This window comes from Centruroides vittatus, unplaced genomic scaffold (assembly GCF_030686945.1).
Source record: "Centruroides vittatus isolate TY-2023 unplaced genomic scaffold, ASM3068694v2 scaffold_1015, whole genome shotgun sequence".
In the NCBI taxonomy this organism is placed as follows: Eukaryota; Metazoa; Arthropoda; class Arachnida; order Scorpiones; family Buthidae; genus Centruroides; species Centruroides vittatus.
Genome location: NW_027122666.1, coordinates 3,983,943 through 4,004,942, shown reverse-complemented (window position 1 = coordinate 4,004,942; position 21,000 = coordinate 3,983,943). Strand labels below are relative to the sequence as shown.

General features: G+C 30.6%; 1 protein-coding gene across 6 annotated transcripts; it reads right to left on the bottom strand.

Moving 5' to 3' along the window:
* Positions 1-6,072: 6,072 nt before the first annotated feature.
* LOC136986415 (pro-neuregulin-2, membrane-bound isoform-like) lies at positions 6,073-21,000 on the bottom strand. 6 transcript variants are annotated; one of them, XM_067283945.1, is made up of 8 exons: positions 20,316-21,000; positions 13,718-13,880; positions 11,863-12,011; positions 11,667-11,769; positions 8,825-8,898; positions 8,356-8,461; positions 6,424-6,510; positions 6,073-6,327 (listed from the first exon to the last, which is right to left on the bottom strand). In XM_067283945.1, the coding sequence occupies exons 1-7, from the start codon at positions 20,716-20,718 to the stop codon at positions 6,459-6,461; spliced, it is 1,050 nt and encodes a 349-aa protein (XP_067140046.1). In that variant the 5' UTR covers positions 20,719-21,000; the 3' UTR covers positions 6,073-6,327; positions 6,424-6,458. The 6 variants fall into 6 exon arrangements, 4 of the variants coding, with proteins under 4 accessions (XP_067140046.1, XP_067140045.1, XP_067140047.1 ...); XM_067283944.1 differs by having other exon boundaries at positions 11,667-11,772; positions 20,316-20,982; XR_010882478.1 differs by lacking the exon at positions 6,073-6,327 and adding an exon at positions 8,715-8,748 and having other exon boundaries at positions 6,492-6,510; positions 11,667-11,772; positions 20,316-20,980.

The window sequence follows — 21,000 nt, the reverse complement described above, 5'->3', positions numbered from 1 at the left end:
ATTTTTTTTATAAACATATTATTAACCTGTATTTTTTTATACCATAACCTATATGTAATAATTCTGTAAGTTTGCTGACTGTTATGTAGTGTAATAGTCAATATATGGTTTCTGTCATGATAAGATTTGGCCCATCCCTGTTTATATTATTGTCAAGACTATGTCTTGTTTATAAAATTGCAGTGCCGTTACAGGTACACACCTTAGAGGTATAAGGGGAACATGTCAGGAGTTGCAATTTGGCACAGAGTATTAGGTCCCAAGTCATGTGCACATAAAATAATCAGACTTGTAGGTACTCAGGGGACTGAGAACCAAGTCAAAATAAATTACAAAATGACAACATCTTTCTACAAACAGGCAAGAGTGCGAGATTTGCGCATGCATATATTGTTGGGAAGTTGGAAATGCAAACATTGTAAAATCGAATTTTGATAAACGAATCTTTGAAAAAATCAATTTACCTATCTGGTCACGACCTGCTGACCTTGACTAGTTGACCCGAGATATCTCGTTTCAGCATCGGAACGTTTTTGAAACTAGGTGGCACTAGTCATTATAATTTTATATTAAAAGTAACTTCCGAAATATAATTTTTTTTTTGTTTTACATTTACTAATATATTTATTTTGTTTGTGCAAAATAAAAAAATAATTTTGAATGCTACAATAGCCATGATTATCTTTTTCAAAAACAGGAAATTTTCATTAGGCGTCGACAAAAATTCAACCCAGTGCGACATGCAATGGACAGAAATTTCAACATTGGATAGGTTGATTCCACCGAAAATGCATCATGGCCAAGGCTGCTGAAGTTTGAACGATTGCATCGAGCACTGAGTTTCTGAGACATAGTCTTGTCCCAAAAATCAGCCTTGCCTGTTTTACTTGTTAGAATATATTAAATTATTAGTTGCAAAATTTTTCACATTTATAAACATCTATAAATATGAAAAATTGATTATATATAATGTGATCAAAGATTGATCCAAGAGCAAATCTTAGGTAGAAATTTTTAATTCTTGTAATAAAATAAATGTATAAAATAGCTTTAATAATTTCTTAAAATAAACTATATAAAGTTAACAAAAAATGTAAAAAAATTGAATAGAAATTATAAAAGTTTTAAAACATGAATAGTATTTTAAAGAAATAATGAAGCTTCTGTTTGCAATAAAAATCTTATGGAAATAATTGTACCTATCTATATAGAAGCTACTGCCTCTCCCAAAAATCCATCCCAAGGCTATACACATACACAAACACAAACAGGACAATACACAAAAAACAAATCAAAAAGATAAGTAAATTAAATTATATAATTGCATTAGGTACAATCAGATTTATCTGGACTCTCCACACTGGGTACAAAAGACAATTGCAAAGAGCAGATTTCTAGACTTTATATTCAATGACTTCTAGCAGTCCCAGTACTATAGGATACTGTGATCTACTGTTAGGAACTAAACGTGTCCTGGTGATGAGGAAGAGTGCCATATGTTTAACTTTTGACTTTGAGCAAACGAATGTGGATTATCCATTTGGGACATTGTTCATGTTGGAATGTGAGCACAGTGATGAGAATATGGCATTTGTGGATAGAAGAGTCAGATCTATTGAAATCAGGGCTCCCTAATGAACAAACAAATAGGACAGACATCTCATGCATGTGACAGTGATGGACTGAACCATATCATATTATTGATCCTAGTCTAACAGTGGTGGGTTTGTTATGTATCAGTGGGTGTAAATGCACCCTGTTTGATGCTGTTTGCAGTAGGCCTTCTCACTTGCTGCTTGTTGCTTTAGCTATTGTTAATTCAAGTCGCCATTCTGCTACTGATGGCCCACCAGTGGCCAAGCGGTCTTTGTTCCCTGAACACTGGGAGTTTGGTCATGGGGATTGTGCCTTGCTTGGATGGGCTGGCCAAGTGGAGTTTTTCCCCCTGGGTTTTCTCCATGTTTGTAACACCTAAATAGGGGCCAGTTTCCTTAAAAAGGCCTCCCAGAAGGCATCCTCCCTAGGCAGATTGCCCAAGTGTTGCATTGCCATAACTTCAAACAAACAAGCAAACAAACATCCTGCTACTGATAATGTCCTTAAGATGATTGGCATTACATTATATTTTTGGGCAAATTCCAATTGCATCTTGTGCCATGATGGATGAATCTCTGCAAATACTACCCCATGCTAAAACACTTTGATGGTGGGCCCATACAGCACTGCATGCTGTGAGGTGTCTTTTGTCATAATGACGTGGAGGTACATTCAAGAAAATAAATTACATCTAATGCCCAGTTTATGACTGCTTAAGATTATGGTACAACTTAAACTTGACAGGTTGCAGTTGCATGGCCAAGCAGTTAAGGTGATAGCCTATCATTCTGGAGGATCTGGATCAAACCTAGATGGGTTGAAAAGCCCCAAGAAATTTTTAGGGGATGGTCGGTCTGGATGTCTTAGGCACAATCCCTCACCACCTGCACCCCATTGTGGGCTTGATTGAACTCATAGTGGGTTCACTTAAAAAAGCCCTCTTTAGTGCCTACAGGACAAAAAGAGTTTAAAAAATTTGACAGTATAATAGTAAATGATTATTTTATTATATGATTATTTATTGTTGTTATATGTGTTTTCTAAATTTTTAAAAAATATTCTATTATTAATTAAGGCAGTACTAAATGAGGTTTAACCTATTCAGGCCAGATTATTTATGATCTGAATCTTCATACAACTTTGCAGCTTTGTTTTATGGCCAGTACACATGTATATTTAGGGTATGATTATATATATATTACATACATAGAGTATTAATGAAATAATAATTAAAATTTTTGCAATATAAAACAAGCTTATGTTCCAGTTCATGTTGCATATACTTGTATAGTCTTCAAAATGAATATTTTAAAATTGTTCAGATAAAATAAAAATGAAGTACAGTACAAATTCATTTATCAGAACTACAGTACTTAGAGTGGACAGTATATAAAATCCCACTAATATACAGTCATTGACAAGAAAGAGTAGAAGGGTCTGGTTCAACAGCTATCTCCAGATAATTATTTGAAAAGAGTTGAGTGAATGTCAGAGTAAGTGAAGATTGTAAGTTGTATAAAGGAAAATCCAACACTATAAGAACTAACTGCATTGCATAGCAGTCAGAAGCTCAACTATCTTGAATCAACCTAATCCAAATCTTCAAGACAGATAACATAAAATCACATCATATATAATTAGAATCAGAGTAAAATATCCAATTATTTCATAAAATGTTTGATGAAAAAACAAATGAATAAATTTAAACAATTTTCTGTATATTTTCAATGATAATGACTCTACCTCAGTGCTGTCTGAACACAGGTTAAAATTGCTATTTTCTATAATAAAAAAAAATAATGGTTTAATGTTTTCTTTATTTCTAATACAGAAACTGCTTTCAAACAATTAACAGCATTCTATCAATTAACAGATCTATTTATTTTACTACAATCTGATGATGATTATTTTGTAATTGTAACTGAAATAATTCACCTGAAATTAAAAGAGCAATTTAAATTTATTAATTAGCATTAAAAAAGTTATCACAATTTTATTAAATGTTGTGTATTATTCCTTTTTGAATTTATTTCTTAGTATTTCTCTGTATCTTTCATAATTTCTGTTAAGTTTGTTAAAAATTATTTTAAAAGCATCCTATGACCTATCTATATATTTCAATATTAATTAAATACATTAATAAAAAAAATTAGTGATTTCATTGTAGACAAAACTTTACAAGAGTTTGTTAATAAAAATTCTCTCAGCAAATGTTTAGGTGTTGTAGTAAGTTTGTAATTTACAAGAATAATTTTCTTTAAAGAAGATAGAAGAGAGAAAAAGGTTTTGTGAATATGAAAATATAATATGATAAAGATTGTTTATAAATTTAATTTGAGGGGTCCACTACTATCAGATGGGTATATGGCTTGACCCCCTCCAAAGAAAAAATAAAACAAACAGTAGAAAATTTTCCAGAAATTTTTTTGCAATCAAAATTTATTTTTTTATTTATATTCTGTGGTGTCTTCTATTTCAACATCTTATCCAGAACCTGTTTCTGGTGTGTTCTGTGAATAATACAGTTTATCACTAATGTTTTCAAACTGTTAGGCTTGTTGCTATCTTCTATTTCTATACTATTAATGAATTAGCAGTCACATAAGGTGGGAATTTTATTAAATTTACATAAAAAATTTTTTTATCCATTCAACTCGGTTCCCCTCAAAAGTATATTTACATTTAATTAAAGAGTAAGTAGTATATTGTGAGTGCACCACTGGCTTGGCCCATATGACGTTTTTTAAGGAGGGTTCAAGGTTCAGGACCCCAGGACACTGAATACAAGGAATGGGTTGTTTTTTCTTTGTTGTGAGAACCATTGAGTCAGTACAAGTCTTTTTTCTCATTTATACAGTAATTGTGGGCAATGATTCTCTATCTCTGTGAAATAAACTTGTTATTTATATTATAGAATTAAGTGGAATTATTTCTTCACCAGACAGTAATACTATAGCGAAAGATTACGTAGAAGGAAAAAGTATGGCTTCCTTCAATTCTAATGAAGTAATACTCATAAAATATATATACAAGTCAAAAATAGCCATGTTGTTGATTAGATTATTCTTTTTTAAATTGCATTATTTAAGTTTACACTTTTACATTTTAAGAGGAGTATATATATGTAAGTATACACACTTCCATAGGAGATTGATTGGCACAATAAATCAGTCACTTCATTAGTACATCTGACTTGATATTAAAGATATTCCTGCTGTTATGAAAAACTCCATCGTAAGATAAATATACAGACTGAACTTGAATGTGAATAAATCTTAGCCACTCAATATCCCTCAACATCTGTAAAGTTTGAATGATAAATTATGAAATAAACTTTATCGTATAATCAGCCAAAATATAATTAAGCATTTTGATTCTTATACAGCTTAATTCATGATGAAGTATTCCTTCAAATTCAATATTTTTGTTGAATGAAAAAAAATGAAAATATATCTTGCTATATAAAACAATGATGGAAGCTCTAAGATTGCCACACAAAATAGCCATCTACATGTTAATTTGTCTATTTTGTTGCAATTTGAAAAAAATTGTATGGTCCGTCCATCCGTCTTTCCTTAATCTCCAGAACGGATTTAGATAGATGAAATCCGAGACCAGATGTGGAAACCTTAGGGACAGGAGGCCCTGATTGACTATATAAGAACTTAGGATTTGCACCAGAAACCATGTTATTTCAATTTAAAAGTTTTCCCTGAAAGCAGTTAATAGATGATTGGCAGGGCTCCATTGTTAAAGGAAAAGTATGATGTACAGGGGCAAGATACTTCTAATCTGAGGAAGAGAGCATATATTTTAAATTAAAAATATCATTAAAAATTGCAGCCCAGTATTGTGACAATCTCAATAAATAATTGTTGGTTGTAATTATTTTTCAATTTATAATTTGCTTATAAATTAAAGTCTGAAATGGAGTAGAAATGCATTAGAAAACCACCATAAATTGTTTAAAATATTTTTGTGTGTTTATATTATTTAAAAATCTGCAGAGATCTTTTATCAGTTCTTGATTAGTTTGATGTAGAAAGATAATTTTCTTTTTAATAGAAAGGCATAAAAATGAATATTATAGAAAATTATATATTATATATATATATTTATAATGGGATATGATTATATTGTAAACTTCTGTGAACACAGTTTTTGTAATGAATGTTTTATCTTGTTGTAGAGAGCCATGCATAAGTTATCATCACTAGTTGATAAGAAGTAAACATGAGATATATATATTTCTGTTCAGAACATCCTTGAAAGAAAGGAAATAACTTGAAAAGAAGATAACTCTTTCAGGAAGAAAACATCTAGTGACACATATTGCTAAGTTGATAATAACAAGTTTTATTTTTTAGCCAGTTTCCTATAAGAAACAAAGATTTATTCTACAGAATATATATTAAAAAATAAATGTTATTTTGATAACCGTACTTTACTATTGTATGAATTAAATAATTATCAACATTTATATTATAAAATTCATTTTTATTCTCAAATAAATACAAATTAAAAGGAAAAGTAGCATTTGATGATATTTACAATCTAAAAGCTACAGAAATAAAGTGCAAAGCTGCCAATACTTTTAATTGATTATAAAAAATAATAAATACACATCTCACAAATTTGGTCCAAGACACTTTTGGACAACGAGAACTTGTTAGACAGTTCAAAATGCTTTAAATGAGGTAGATACTTGATATGTTAAGTTTTATCTTCATTCTAAAATAAGCATGAAATATTTTAAACGTTTCTTGTTTTTTTTCTTTCTTTTTTTTTGGTATTTGTTTTATATTGTTAATTGTAAGGATGACTTACGTAAACTTTATTTTCGTTATCACTCTTCTTTTTCACTAACTGAACTGTTTGAGAAAGTTTAAAATTTTTCGGGACCTTAAGAGTTTTCTGAAGGTAGAAAAAAACATTGATTAATATCTATAAAACATAGAAAAACAAAGATACTGATTCTTGTCTTAAATTATACAGTATATATTGTTTAACGAAATGCTTAATCTTATTTACATAACTTTAAGGAACAGGGACGGGGAATCTATACCAGTGCGGCTAAAACAACGTGTCTATTGCCCTGATGGATATGGGTTCGATTTCGGTCGGTCTGATTTACATGCTAAATTACTCGACATGCTAGTGGTCTTCATAAATGTTTGTCCGGTCGATCTGTCTTTTTTCCCCCACTATGCTTTGAAAATTATATGAAATTTTCTAAATAATATCTTTTGAAGATTTGGTATATACTCGAAGACAGAGAGGAAAAGGAGAGTTACTTAACAACGTACATCAATAGGTCATTCGGATATCGATTTGAAATCGACAAAGGCAATTAGGAAAATAGTTTACTTTTATTTTTATTGCGAGAAGCAAATATTGCCAGCTGAGAACATTAGTGACATGACTCCGAAATTGCCAGTTTTCAGTTACATGCATCACGAGACCCCGAATCATTTATAGTTAAAAGTATGTGTCATATCAGTGTCTTGCCACAAATCTTCAAAACTTATCCAAATGTTAACGCTTTAGTGCCGAAACTAAAATAAAAAATTAGGTACTAACTTGAAAGTGGAAAAAAGCCATCCTGTGTTACTTGAAGGTGTTCTAACTACAAAGGAAAAAAATCAACTAAATTACTCGAATAGTTGAATAGGAATGAAAGATTAAAGTTTCGACAAAGCTATGAATGTAATTATCTCAAAACGGCATTTTCGGAGTTACGTCACTAATGTCCTCAGCCAGGCCACATGACAAACTCAAATTCGTTATGCTTTTGGTGAATTTGAGTTTGTAGTGAATGGTGGTGCTTTCCAAGCTTTCCAAGCTCTATGCTCTGATATATTATTATTGAGCTGTATATACAAATTCCTTTGATTCAGATACATACGTTCTAAGTTTAAAGATAATTACGAATTCCAAAAAAGAAAAAAATATATTAAAAAGACAAATGTTCTTTCATATAACAACAACCAATTTGTTTTATTTTTTTGAAATTTTCAATGTGAAGAAAATTTGGAAAAAATATATATACTGTATATACTGATAATATATCAGTGAATAGAAAACATACCCAAAATTTTAACGGGACCAAATGAATAAAACCCTTGAATTAGGGTGCAAAACGGCTTAAATGTGCCAAAAATGACTTAAATATTAATAATCAGCGTAAAAAATTGTGCAAGAAGTAATTTTCTATTTTTTTGCCGTACAAAGTCTAAAGTCCAATCTAGATGTTCACAAAGTAGAAGGGTTTCATCCTTCTTAAAAAAGTATCGGACCCGCCCTGGCACGAATACAGCGATGCCTTGAACACTGGAAGTTAGTGATGGGTTCGCACTTGACCAATGGGATAACTGCGTGGAATTTTTCGGGTTTTCCGAACGAGTCTAAAACCTAAACAGAGGCCATTTTCTCATAGAAGGTTCTCTCGAGAAGCATCATTCTTGGTCTTGTGTCTCGTTGCCTTATTCCATCAAACCATACCAAAATTTTAAGTTTTAGCCGTTAAAGAATGCATTTTTATATTTATAAATTTTAAATTATTAAATTAAAAAATAATACAATAATTAAGACATTTATTATTATTATTTTAATAATTTAATTACACTTCATTTTACGTTATAAAATTAGCTAAAGAACATATTCGGTGAGAACTTGTTTTTTTAATTTAATACTCACTAAATATTAAAATTGAATATAGACAATACAACATAATCATCATATATTAATTCGTATGTTTACCTGCAAGAAAAGACGATGATCACCATCAGAATCACTATTATCCATATCGAGGCCCCAAAAAGGGCAGTGATAACGTAAGACAAACTTCCTTGCTTCCCCTCACTCTCTAGTACACATATATAAAATAAATAAATAAATAAACAAATAAAAATAGAACATAATTATTAACAATTTACAGAATATAAAATAATAATAGCATGCAATTGAACGGGCAAGCAGTAACTAATATTTTAAAACATGCGTACTTATTTTACGCTAAAGTATATTAAATGAAATGGTTAATTCAAAGACCACGTTGACAGCATGCAGTGTTAGTAGTGTTAGTACGCATATTCACTTTTTTCTTTACTCAAACTTACCAAGGTACGGATCCTGTAACATGCCTAAGATGGGCTGAAATTAATGCTTTTTTATTGCAAAAGATTACAAAGGATTTACACAATGTTAAAGTAAAGAATTATTTACTTACGGTTCATTACCTGCCCCAAAATGACTGAAACACTCTTGTGGTCGCATCTTTGTCCAATGTATCCTTCTGCACATCTACAAAAAATTTAATTAGATATAAGCAAATAAAATTTAAAGCATTTCAATTATATTTGTATAACAATAATTATTCTAAACGAATCCTCAATATGTGGTAAAATTTCGTTGAATATTTTATTAGAAAAGGCGAAACTGTTTCTAATGTTTATTAGCTAGAATAAACCAATTTTGGACATTGAAAACTCAACCTTTCGATAAATAACAATGTGTAAATAAACAGTTCTGAGAGGCTGCCATGTTTGTTTCAATCAAGAACTATTTTCAACTATTATATACTGGTGTATTGGCCCGTCGTAAAATGACAAGAAACTCCGCATTATATAAATACCAATCCATTTATTAATAAATATATGAATGAAAGCCAACAGAACTAAATAAACAAATGAAAAAAAAGAATGACTGACTAAAGTATGAAATTTAGTCTTCGCTGCATACTTCTAATTACATTACTTTGAAAGGAAATCGGAACCTAGAGTGATATTCTAGTTTATGTAAATATAGGCAGGAAAGTATACGACGGGATTCTTGAATCACCAGCATCCAATTGCAATTTTTTTAAAAACATTGCGTTGTCAGATTTAATATCATCAGAACTTGTAATGTAGATGATCAGCCCATCACGATGATGGGAATTAAATAATTACGTTTAGATTTAAACAAATCGAAGAATCAGGAGGTACTGTACAATATAGTAGTGGAAATAAGTTAGATCGAATTAAATTGAATTTTACTATCCAATTTAGTGGTTTCAGGCAGCCTGTGATGTTGTTTCAAAATATGTTTTGGACTAGTTATATTGAATAGTAACAAGTTATTCAATTTTATTTGAAAAATCTATATGAATTTAAAAATTACTTTAGCTATAAATCTTATCCAGTTCGATGCCATTGAATAAATGAAAAATTATTTAGACCTTATTGCATTTAGAAAAAGATTAACTATGCCTTAAAGTTACATTCTTACCTTTACATTCTTATTAAATAAAAATCTGCTAAACTTGAAGCTATTCAATAGCAAATAAGTGCTTTTTTTAAATATTCTTTGCGCCTTCTGGGCACTATGCCCTTTTTAAAATTATATCATCACGAGTTCGGTCATGCTCGCATTGTAGGTGGCCTGGGCGTAAGAGACGAGCCCTGACACATCCGGAACAAACCATCTCCCGAAAAATTCCTGGGATGGATTGTTCGCCCGGATTCGATGACCCCAGAGCATAACCGCCTCGGCCATGGGCCTTCGGCGATTAAAGGTTTCAAGATAGCATTCGAAATTTTTAATATTCATATGTTTTAGGTTTTTTAAATATTAAATTCTGTTTATATAAAAAAAGATAATAAATCGATAAATAAATAAATAAACATGAGACTATTCGAGAATGTAAAGAGCGCGCCTGTAGTGGCATTAATGTCAGCCTGAGAAATGAAAAAAAAAAGATGACCGCCGTTGGACTTTTATTCGTATAGATGACAAAAATATAACTCATTGCTGAATTATAGAGTCCTTGCTGCTCCAAAATTTCTTGTTTAACACGAACTGTCACATAATTCCTTTGACACAACAGCTTAAAGTCGAATTTTGGCTAGCGTAAAAATTACAAAATATTACATGTAAAACTTATAACTCTACTTATTAATTAATTCTGTTTGCTTATTCAGCTAAAACCAAGCCAGGATTTTTAGTACTTCATAATCTAGTTTATGTTTTTTGGAACAAATCCAGACAGTCTTAAGTTCAATAACCGCAGTTGATACAAACTGTTAAATTGTTAGACCTATTTTAAAAAATAGCAAATGCATTTTCATGCAAAATAAAAAATATATAATCAGAAATTATAATAAAATACTTCAATCTATTGGAATAAAACGTGGAAAGCAATATTGAAAGACAGTAAAAAGTTAAAAAAAAATACCTGAAAAACGTTACATACCTGTTTGAAGTATAAGACTAGATAAATTATACATCGATAAATTAATAAATTATTTTATTTACTGTAAAAATAGCATCTCCTACTAACTCTGATGTGTAGCAGCAAAGTGACCATCAGTGGCAAAGGTCGCTAAGCTACCAATACCAAACTAATGCAATTTTCATACGTACTGGAAGCTGCTGAGATGTCTTTACTTGCACATCGTCGACCCCTATAACCTTCGGAACATCTATAGAGACAAGGAATACACTTTCAACCATTTACCGTCTTTCTCTTACCGCTTGTAGTTAGACCAAGTTAAAGAATGTTGCTTGCATGCATTCATAGGCCATCACCTTACTGAACTACATGTTAACACTACTATATCCTTCAAGGACCACAAATTAATGATATTAATGAGCCAGAGCAGCCAGTAACTAAAGCTTGCAGCAGCTCATAATTTACGCTTTTTTTTACATTATTTATTTAAGAATTAATATTATTTAAACAAACAAAGTCAGAATATGATCGATACCAAAAAGGAGTGCTCATATACCCAGAATTTGTTAAAGTGGCAAAAATTCGCATTTGTACATAGAAACTAAGTTAATTTTAAAAGAGATTATTAAAGATTAGTAAAGGTTTACATGCTGAAAAATACTGTTAGAACACATATTTTATATACGGAAAGATATCTGTACAAACAAATAAATAAATAAAAACTAATAATGCAACATGCAAGAAAAATGTTAAAATAATACATTTAAAATATTTATTCATTTAATTTACTTATAGAATTTAAAGCTAAATAAATTGTTAAAATAAAAAGTATCTTTAGGACAGTAAAATTATTACTTACTTGCAAACATATTCTCCAAATATTTCGTAAAAAGTACAGTTGCCTCCATTTAAACAAAACGTGTCCATAGGACACGGAGAGCCTTCAAACTCGAAGATACTTTCTGCTAAAAAAGAAGAAAAATATATATATTAAAATGCTTTAAAAGTATTTACAATACTAAATTATTGCTTTAAACAAATATTTGGAAGCTTACTTGAGGAGGAGGTAGTCGTCTGAAAAGCTTTAATCATCACTTTTGCTTTGGAGGAAACCGCTTCCTGTTGAACGATGTTACTCACTCGACATTCATATTCACCAATGTCTTTATAATTTACCGACTTAATAATCAAGTTTGACTGTTTCCTGAAAAAGTAATTAAATATATAATTGAAATTTAAATTACTTGCTTTAAATTCGTTAGGATATATTGAATAATTCGTTGGTTTATTACACTGTAATTATTATTCATTAATGTGCAGGAGTTTAAGTACAATGATACGTTGCTTGTTAAAAAGTGATGAGAGACAGTTGGAAAAATAAACTAAGTGCTTAATAATTAATAATCATAATAAATACTTTATATAATAGAAAATCCTTGTAAATTATCGTGATTTTCTTTTTTAATTCGGTTTTAGTTTACACACCATTTCAAAGGCTGCAGAAGCAACTTTATATTACATTATATAACTTTATTATATACAAACTTTATTATAAAATTTATATTATTGACTCATCTATAAATAATCCTTTTGGTTTTTCTCTTATTTTTTAGAGTTTCGAAAGAGTTCTTGAGAAATTTTCTTTACTTTTTTGCGTTTAAAAATCAAACTGTGACTGAAGATGTGTTTATTTTTTTATAATTATTGCTTGTTGAATATACGGAGGCAGTTCTTTGAAGACTTTTTATAGGCTAAAAGTGAGTGTAAAAAATTGTTTGGGGTTATATATATAAAATCTCTTCTAGAAGACTGTTTAAAGGTCGAGAAACAGCCGAAAAGTTTTATTTTTATTAATATTTATTTAGAAAAGTTTCTTTTTAAAATCTTATTCTCTTTTATAACTCTGAAAATCTTTCGTGCTAATGTATTTTTAAACGTTTCGCAATACTAACAAAAGAGAAATGTAGTGTATATTTATACATAAATTAAGGTTAACACTAACAAGGTGTTTGTTTAATGTGATTTATTTTAATGATTATCATAGATAAAAATAACAATATTTATCCTGATTACAGAATTTATAAATATTTTTCCATCATAAATCATGGCTGATTCATGTTACTAGTGAAAGAAAGAGAAGTTTTATTATATAAAGATGTTAAAGATAGAAAATTTTGAAAGTTTTCAAATAGATTTTATTATTATTATTTTTTTATTTTTTAAAAAGAAATTCAAATTGTGTAAAGTTTACATATTTTAAATATTTTGTAGATTTTAACACATTCAAAATAACTAGAAATATATTTATATACACACAAAGAATGCTAATATTTGCATAATTTATTCAAATTTCCTATTAAACAATAGTTAACGCTATTTTGTAATAAGATATGACATCACACTGAAGTTACACACCTTATCGAGAATATAAATGTGATGCCAGACTCGATTACGTCATACGTATATATATATTTTTTTGAAAAAATATCCGCCAATCAGAATCGCCGACTTTAACGCCGATTGGTTAATTCGAAATAATTTCTTAAAATATGTTATCTAATGACTGGTTAATTTACTGTAGTTTATTAATTAAATTATAGAAAATTATTAAAAGTTATACACCTCAATTAAACAGGATATAAACGTTTTCGGGCGTATGACTCACCAAATTAAATTAATTTTAATTAAAAAAGTTCGTTATACCAAACGCTAGTTAATGAGTTTCGTTCTTAATATAATAATTTTAGATTACTTTTATTATTATTTCGATCTCGTCAAAGTAATTAAAAAAAAAAAAAATATTGCTAGTATTTCTACTGGCAACGTCATTTCCGTAGATAATGACGTCATCTTATTTAATAACGTTTATTTTCGTAGAATTTGAAAATGGAAGTTTACAAAGAGGCTTACCTTTTATTTTTTATTTTAATCCTGCTTCTTCCTTCGATTATTTTCCCGTTTTTGTACCATTCGACTCTCGGCAAAGGATTTCCGCCGATTTTACAGTTCAGCTTTAGACGTCCGCCCGGTTTTAGAGTGACGTCATTTAAGCGTCCGACAGTCGGGGGTTTCGCTGCAGACGGACATTGAAAAAAAAAAGTTTTGAATTACAGGAGAATGCAAATAAAATTCAAAACATTTTTTTCCACTTAAATAAGAAAGAAAAGTAAAACTATACCTATTTGAGAAAATACAGAAAATAAACTAAAACGTAAACATCTGAACAATATTTTGTAAGCTTAACTCTATGGATGTTAGGGTTAAGATTTATAATTCTTTCCGAAATTAATGAAAATATCGGTTTTCATTATTTAAAACTTATATATTATTATAACAAAATAGATGAAAAATAATGAAAAAAATTATTATTTTTAATTATAAACATTGGTATTCTCTTAAGTTTATTTCCCTAAAAATTACATTTAAAAAAATAAATTTCCTTAAAATGTGAAATGTTATTATTATTATTATTATTATCATTAGAAACATATTTTTCTTAAATTTAATAGTCTAAGGAACGGTTCCTTTTTTTCATTAGCTTACCCAGGGCATTTCCAATTTCCCAATGAACAACGCATGCGCAAATCTCGCACTGCCTGTTTGTAGAAAGTGTCGCAATTTTGAATTTTATTTTGACTCGGTTCTCGGTCCCTTGAGTACCTACAAGTCTGGTTTTTTTTTATTCGCGCATGATTTGGGCACCTAATACTCTGTGCCAAATTGCAACTTCTGGCATGTACTCCTTCATATCTCTAAGCTGGTAACACAGCAGGCAGTACGATTTTATAAACAAGACATAGTCTTGTGAAGAAAAAATTAATAAAAATACTGAATAAATAATGAAAAAAATTACCGCTTGTAGAGAAAATCTGGAGAAACTAGCAACGTCCTTGCTAACAATATAAAATACTTTTTATAAACAAGAAAAAAAAATACTTTTTTCAAACAACACGTGGGGATATTGTTGAGAGATAATAATAATAACAACAACACACCCCACCGTCAAAAGTCCGTAGCATAATCACTAATCATGCATAATGGTATCCCCACTATCAATGACCGACTGCGCAACATTTATTCATCTGTTGCATTGTATAATCGGCGGCATAAGTTTTTATTTCTATTTTTGCATTTTGAAATGTATAATAAAGTTTGTGATTGTTGCAAGGAACATTTTTTACCTAATAATTTTTTAATACTATTAATTTGTGGTACATAATATATTATTTTTTCTGCCATAATAACTAACTTTTTCCTGTACCCTAAACAACCTATCGCGTACCCCGAGTTGGGAATCGCTGGTTTAAGGGATTTTCGATACTCTCTTTAAAGTTATTTCCCTGAAAATTACATTTTAGGGAAATTTATTTTTTTAAATGTAATTTTAGGGAAATAACTTTAATGGGAGTATCGAAAAATCCCTTAAACAATTAAATTTAAGGGAAATATGTTTTTAATAATAATAATAAATCTAATAAACATTTAGGACAAAAGATGAAAATTATGATAAAATTTAAAAAAAATCAAAGGTATTAGATAAATTTTTAGCACAAATCGGCGTAGAAAGAAAAAAGTTGTTTGGACTGTCAAAGCTCAGAAAATAGAAAATTGCCTTGTAGATAAAGAAATAATAGAAAAACCCGAAAAATTGGTTGGAAATTCATATCAGATAAATTTTTAGGACAATATGACTAAATAAAAACACCGCAAGTTGCAGGAAATATTCATTTCCATTTTGTCCTAGAAGTTTTCAACCAGTGTTATATAAAAACACAGGACGTAATGGGTAAAGAGGGAGAGAAAAAGAAATTCTCAAAAAGTTTTAAATAACACTATTTAAGCAGGAAGTGTTTGATTTAAGCCACTTGCGCATAAAAAAAACAAACAAAAAACACAAAAAATTCTGAAAATTTACCATAAAATGAATTAAAAACTAAGACATTTCTGTACAGAAATGTATCTTGTAATATTCATTAATTAAAATTTTGAAAAAAAAGCATTAAAGTTTCAAGAAAAAATACGTAATATATATGTTAAAGTGTAAATTTTTCTTATTAAAAAGAAATCAGTGAATGCAAATAAAAGATTTATTATTTTGCTAGCTAAGTGTAATAAAACTACCGCACTTACCGAGAATTGCAGACGAAAACAATAATAAACTCGTAAAATACAATACTATTAGATAAATATAGCATTGAATTACATTGTGTGTAATATTTTTATACTTTTCTTATAATTATCAACTAGTAAACTACTGTACATGATTAACAATACAGGTAAGTAAAGAATTATTATAGATAATTATTGCTTATAGTACATTTAGATTTGAATTATAATTTCGCAATATTTAAATATTAAAGTGGAAAAAATTATAATTCTATTTAAAAACAAGTTTTGAAAAATTGGCTTACGGATCATTTTTTCCCCTGTTTTTTTGTTACATTGCATTTAACCATTGCAGGTCTTCGAACTTGTGTAACTCTTTTAATTAAACGAGATATAAAGCTATTATATATTATTAAAATATAACCTTTTTTTTATTGCTGTTATAAATAAATATTTTGCACTTAAGCGACTACTTCGATCATTTTAACACGAATGATCCATCTTTATAAATTTCGATCATTAAATTAGCCTGTTATTGACGTTAACTTTAAAGTAAAATTGTTAGTTTAAGATCTTCTAATAATGGAAAACATTGCAATTGGGAAACACGTTAGTGCACATCTGCAACCTATATATGAGCATTTATAAGCGAGCTTCTATATTTTTCTTATCGACTATCGTATGACACAATTCCCATTAAAGCGAAAGACGATATTTATTTTCTGGGTTCACCTTATTTGGGTGCCGCCTAGCTTATATCACATTTACTAAATAAATCTTTCGAGAAGGTGAAGAACCCCATTCCCACTCGCAGTGCTCTCTCTCTCTCTCTCTCTCTCTCTGTCTGTCTCTCTTTCTAATAAGGTTCACGCTTCATTTAAGCGCGAATCGACTGCTTAAACTGTAATTAAAGCGCGATTCGCCATTATTACTCGCGATACTTTGGAGGGATGATGATACAGTGATTCCTAGACTGTGATATTTTCCTCTCGGATGGTCGCGACGATGTTTATTGCTCTTACGACCTCTTTATATCGCTGTCGATAAAAGTTGGAGTTGCAGAACTCGTCCAGACCACGTGGGTCAACAAATGCTGTCTTAACTTCTGGCATTTTTTTTTTTTGGTTAGTCGACAGTGCTGTCGGCACCATTGAGACAACAGATGTCAGTGGCTGACAAATCTATTTTTGTTCCAGTCCAGACACTTCGCAACCAGTATATTTATAGTTCGTCATAACTGCAGACTGCGTGACTCCGAGTAAGGTGTGTCGGAGCATTTACCTATCTTGTAACGTTTACTCACGAAGCATTTTACAATCGTATACTATAAAGTTTGAAGTTTGTAAGATGATAGTAATGTATGTTGCGCGAAGTCGATTTGATTTAAAAAAATCACTCTGCCATTCGTCGCCATTTCGAAAGACAATAAAACTAGTAGACTTAATCAATTAGTTGTAAAGGGAAAAGACTTCTTTCGAGGTCACTTTCATTTAGCAGAATGTGACATATCGAAGGATATGATGCAACGATGAATGTCTTTGTCACGTGGAATAGATCACTAATGGTTCAGAAAATGTCTCGCTTTAATGACAATATTGCTAGTTTATATGCAATTAACCTATATAAAAATAAACGAAACAGTCGAGTCGATATCTGATTTTTTTTTTGCTTATTTTATATTTAAAACGTTAGGTTTTGGTTAGGAAACGGAAATTTCCATGTTGTAGGACGTAAGAAGTCGTATAAAAATTTGGATCAGTAGAAGATAACGAGGAGGATTCCCGATAAAAGGAAAACAGTGATCGGAGAAAAGACGGAAGTCGGAATCATAATGGCGTTTTTAAAAATCTATTTTTGTATAGGAGCCATATTGGTATGTGGCCAGACACGTTCCCTTGAACTACTTCCAAAATTCTTAGACGGTTTGGCAAAGATACCGATCGACAAAGCATCCCAGGTATATATCTCGTTAAAAATTTATCTCGTCTCGTCCCAGGTGTCGAGATCATTTTACTGAAAACAATAATAGCGAGCCTTTAAAATTATATTTTTAGGTGGAAATTTCGCTAATGATAAGTTTATCATCAGACTCAGTGAGTACCGATAATCGTTGGTTTAAAATTTCATTATGTAACGTTCTCAAATAAATTCTTTCACATTACTATCAGGGAAATCGAATAAACAGTTTGTTTTGAGTTCGAAGAGAAGATGGGGAGACGATCCTTCGATTAATTGAGGATGCTTAACCTCCTTAAGTAAGTTTTATTGCGTTGCAGACGATCGAACTTTCGCTCTCATAGGCCTAAAAAAATAGTAGTGTAAAGTGCAAGGCCAAATATTGTTAGTGACCGTGAGTAGAGAGCAGTCAACCGTTTCACATTAGAACCACTACACACTGATGCTAATTAAATCTCTAATTAATTTTTTGTCTCGTTTAGTCACGTGGACCAAATTCGGCGCTAAACAAATATGCGGTTTAATAGTTTTGTTTAGAATGCCACGAATTACACAATATCTTATCTGTATACTAGAATTACTCTCTGATATTTTCGTTTCCATTTTTGATATTCGCTAATATTTATAATGCGGAATGTCCTAAATTTTTTAACCTCTCTCCCAGTTGAAACTTGATAAATAGAACAACAATTAATAGCAACCCATTAATATTTAGGACGTGTAAATGGTCATCCTTCTAAGAGATTCGAATATTTATACTGGAAAAATATGAGTTTCGGGTTTGTGCAGGGATAATTTCTGCATCTGGAAATGAATTTTAACTAATTTAACATGTGAAAAGTTATTTTCTGTAAAGGATATTCGACAAGTTTTATGAACAAATTGTTCACAAAACTTGCCTTTTAGTCGGATCTAATGATTAGGAATAATTAAGAGGATTTTAATAGAATCTTGTGAATCTGATCTTATCGAGTTGTAATGAATCTTTTTGTATGGTTCAGCAGACTTTTCGGAGTTTTGAGAAGAGTTTTACTGTGCAGAAAGTTTTAGGAACAGTTTTTACTACTATAATTACGACCGGAGAACGGAAATGAATTTACATCGCATATATTGAATTTTGTCTGAAACTATTTAAAGTTACATATCGCTGCTGCCCATGTGTATTGTATTTTCAGTTGCCAAAGAAAACAAACGATTCAGTTATCAAAATATACAGAAAGAAAAACATTAATTTTATGTATTTTCAGTCCTCGTTTTGGAATGAGGACTGGAAATGCATAAAACGTGTCCTAAAATTTATAATCTAAAACTCACGACAAGTCAAATTTCAACGTGGACACTCGAACTGAAAATTATCGAAGTAAACGAATTCTCGAATTATATTTTTGATGTTCCATTTTATAAATTGGAACGTGAAAAATACAGTTTGAGATACAAAATCTAATTTGTTAATGGCAGTTCTTATTCACGAGAAGAAGTTTTGTGGTCAGTTTCGCTGTTAATGATATTTAAAAAAGATGCAGAGGATGAGGAGAGAAGCAAAAAATAGCTTATGTAAGTTTAAAGATAGCTTATAACCTTTCTAAAGGTTGTTTGCGCTTTGCTAATGCAGCTAACTGGCACCGTATGGGAAATGATGCAATAGGAGTTAAAGGGGATTCGAATTTAAGAGTCCGAGATATAAAGAATTTATCAGTTTTGTTTTATAAAATTCCTAGATTTTCCTGCAATTTAACCAAGCTTGCGAACGTGAAATGTACTTCTTAAGTGATCTCATCAGAAATTCGGGTGTATAGACGAGATTCTCATGTATCATAATACTTATAATAGTACTTGTCTGTTTTCTCGTGTACCATATCCGTTAAAATCCTTGAATACAGTTAGAATACGTTTCTTTAATAATAGGCTGACCTTATTTTGTCGAGTAATTATAACATCGCAATTAGTTACATCTAAATGAGGTTAAGAATCAATGTCAGAATGCTTGTTTGTGAATAATTAAATTATTTGACACAGTTCGCAGTTTTGTGTTTCAAAAATTTTTCATTTGAAGATACCGGCTTGACTATCTTTAATGCCTTTTAATATTGAAAGTGCGAAGGTTTTTTCACTTCGTTTCATTCGAATTTAATATTAAGGATTATTATATATAGAATATCTATAATACAGTATTTTAATAGCTTAGAGTTATAATATCTCTAAAACTACTTTCATATTTATATACAGATTTAATTCATATGTTACAATTATTTTCATTGAATTATCAGCTTCCATAATAATATTTCTGAAGATCCCTCCATTACTGTTCTGTAAGTTCTTTTAAAAAGTAACAACTCGAAACGCTCTTGAACAAGTTTTGTGTCTTTTGACGAATGTTCAAGAATCTTTGGAGTTGCAGATGAGTATTTGTGTCGAAAAAATGAAATATAAATAAACTCGTGCTTACCACACTTTCGGCATGCGATCTTCCTAACATTTCTGATCATCTTGGGATTACTCGGCTCCGGTAGGAACAACGGTTCAACCTCGGAATAATTTACGCGTATAAATACTAAATACTCCTTCGTCAACTCCATATCTCTGGGCAGTTCACAGAAAGTAGAGTTCCTATATTCCAGGCGTACCCTCTTCTTCTGTTTCGACTGCATTCCAACGTTCTTTAGCACTTTTTTCACGTGAAACCTGGTACGCATCATATTTTCGTGTCGAACAACATTTGTTAGTTTACCTAAAAAAACGACGGGTGACAGGTAAGTCTTAGAAATAGGATCTAGCGTCCTGTCTTGATGGCACGTGTCCCGAGCCAAAACGCTGCTGAGGACGGAGAACACCAGTAGGAAGCACTTCATGACGACGTCTGACTGGCTCGACCAAGTTGCCTCACACTGGATCTTATCGTTTGTGTGATGTCATGCGCATAGTCCCACCGAGCAGCTCGTGATCGTCACTCGACCTTGGTGACATTTTCTGGATCAGTACATCGATTTTTATACTTGACTCATGCTACCGTCGCTCTTCGGACAACATTAAATTTCGATAGTATCGTAGTTTATACTTTCCCCCCTCCACAATCGACAATTTTGTATTATTATCACGTAATAGCGGTAAATAAATAGTGTTATATCCGATAA

Coding starts and splice junctions, on each gene's coding strand:
- LOC136986415 (XM_067283944.1), bottom strand. CDS start 20,718: ATGAAGTGCTTCCTACTGGTGTTCTCCGTCCTCAGCAGCGTTTTGGCT. Junction 8,899..11,666: donor TTTGGAGAATATGTTTGCAA/GTAAGTAATAAT, acceptor AATTTTTTGTAG/ATGTGCAGAAGGATACATTG. Junction 8,462..8,824: donor TTTGGGGCAGGTAATGAACC/GTAAGTAAATAA, acceptor TATGTGTACTAG/AGAGTGAGGGGAAGCAAGGA.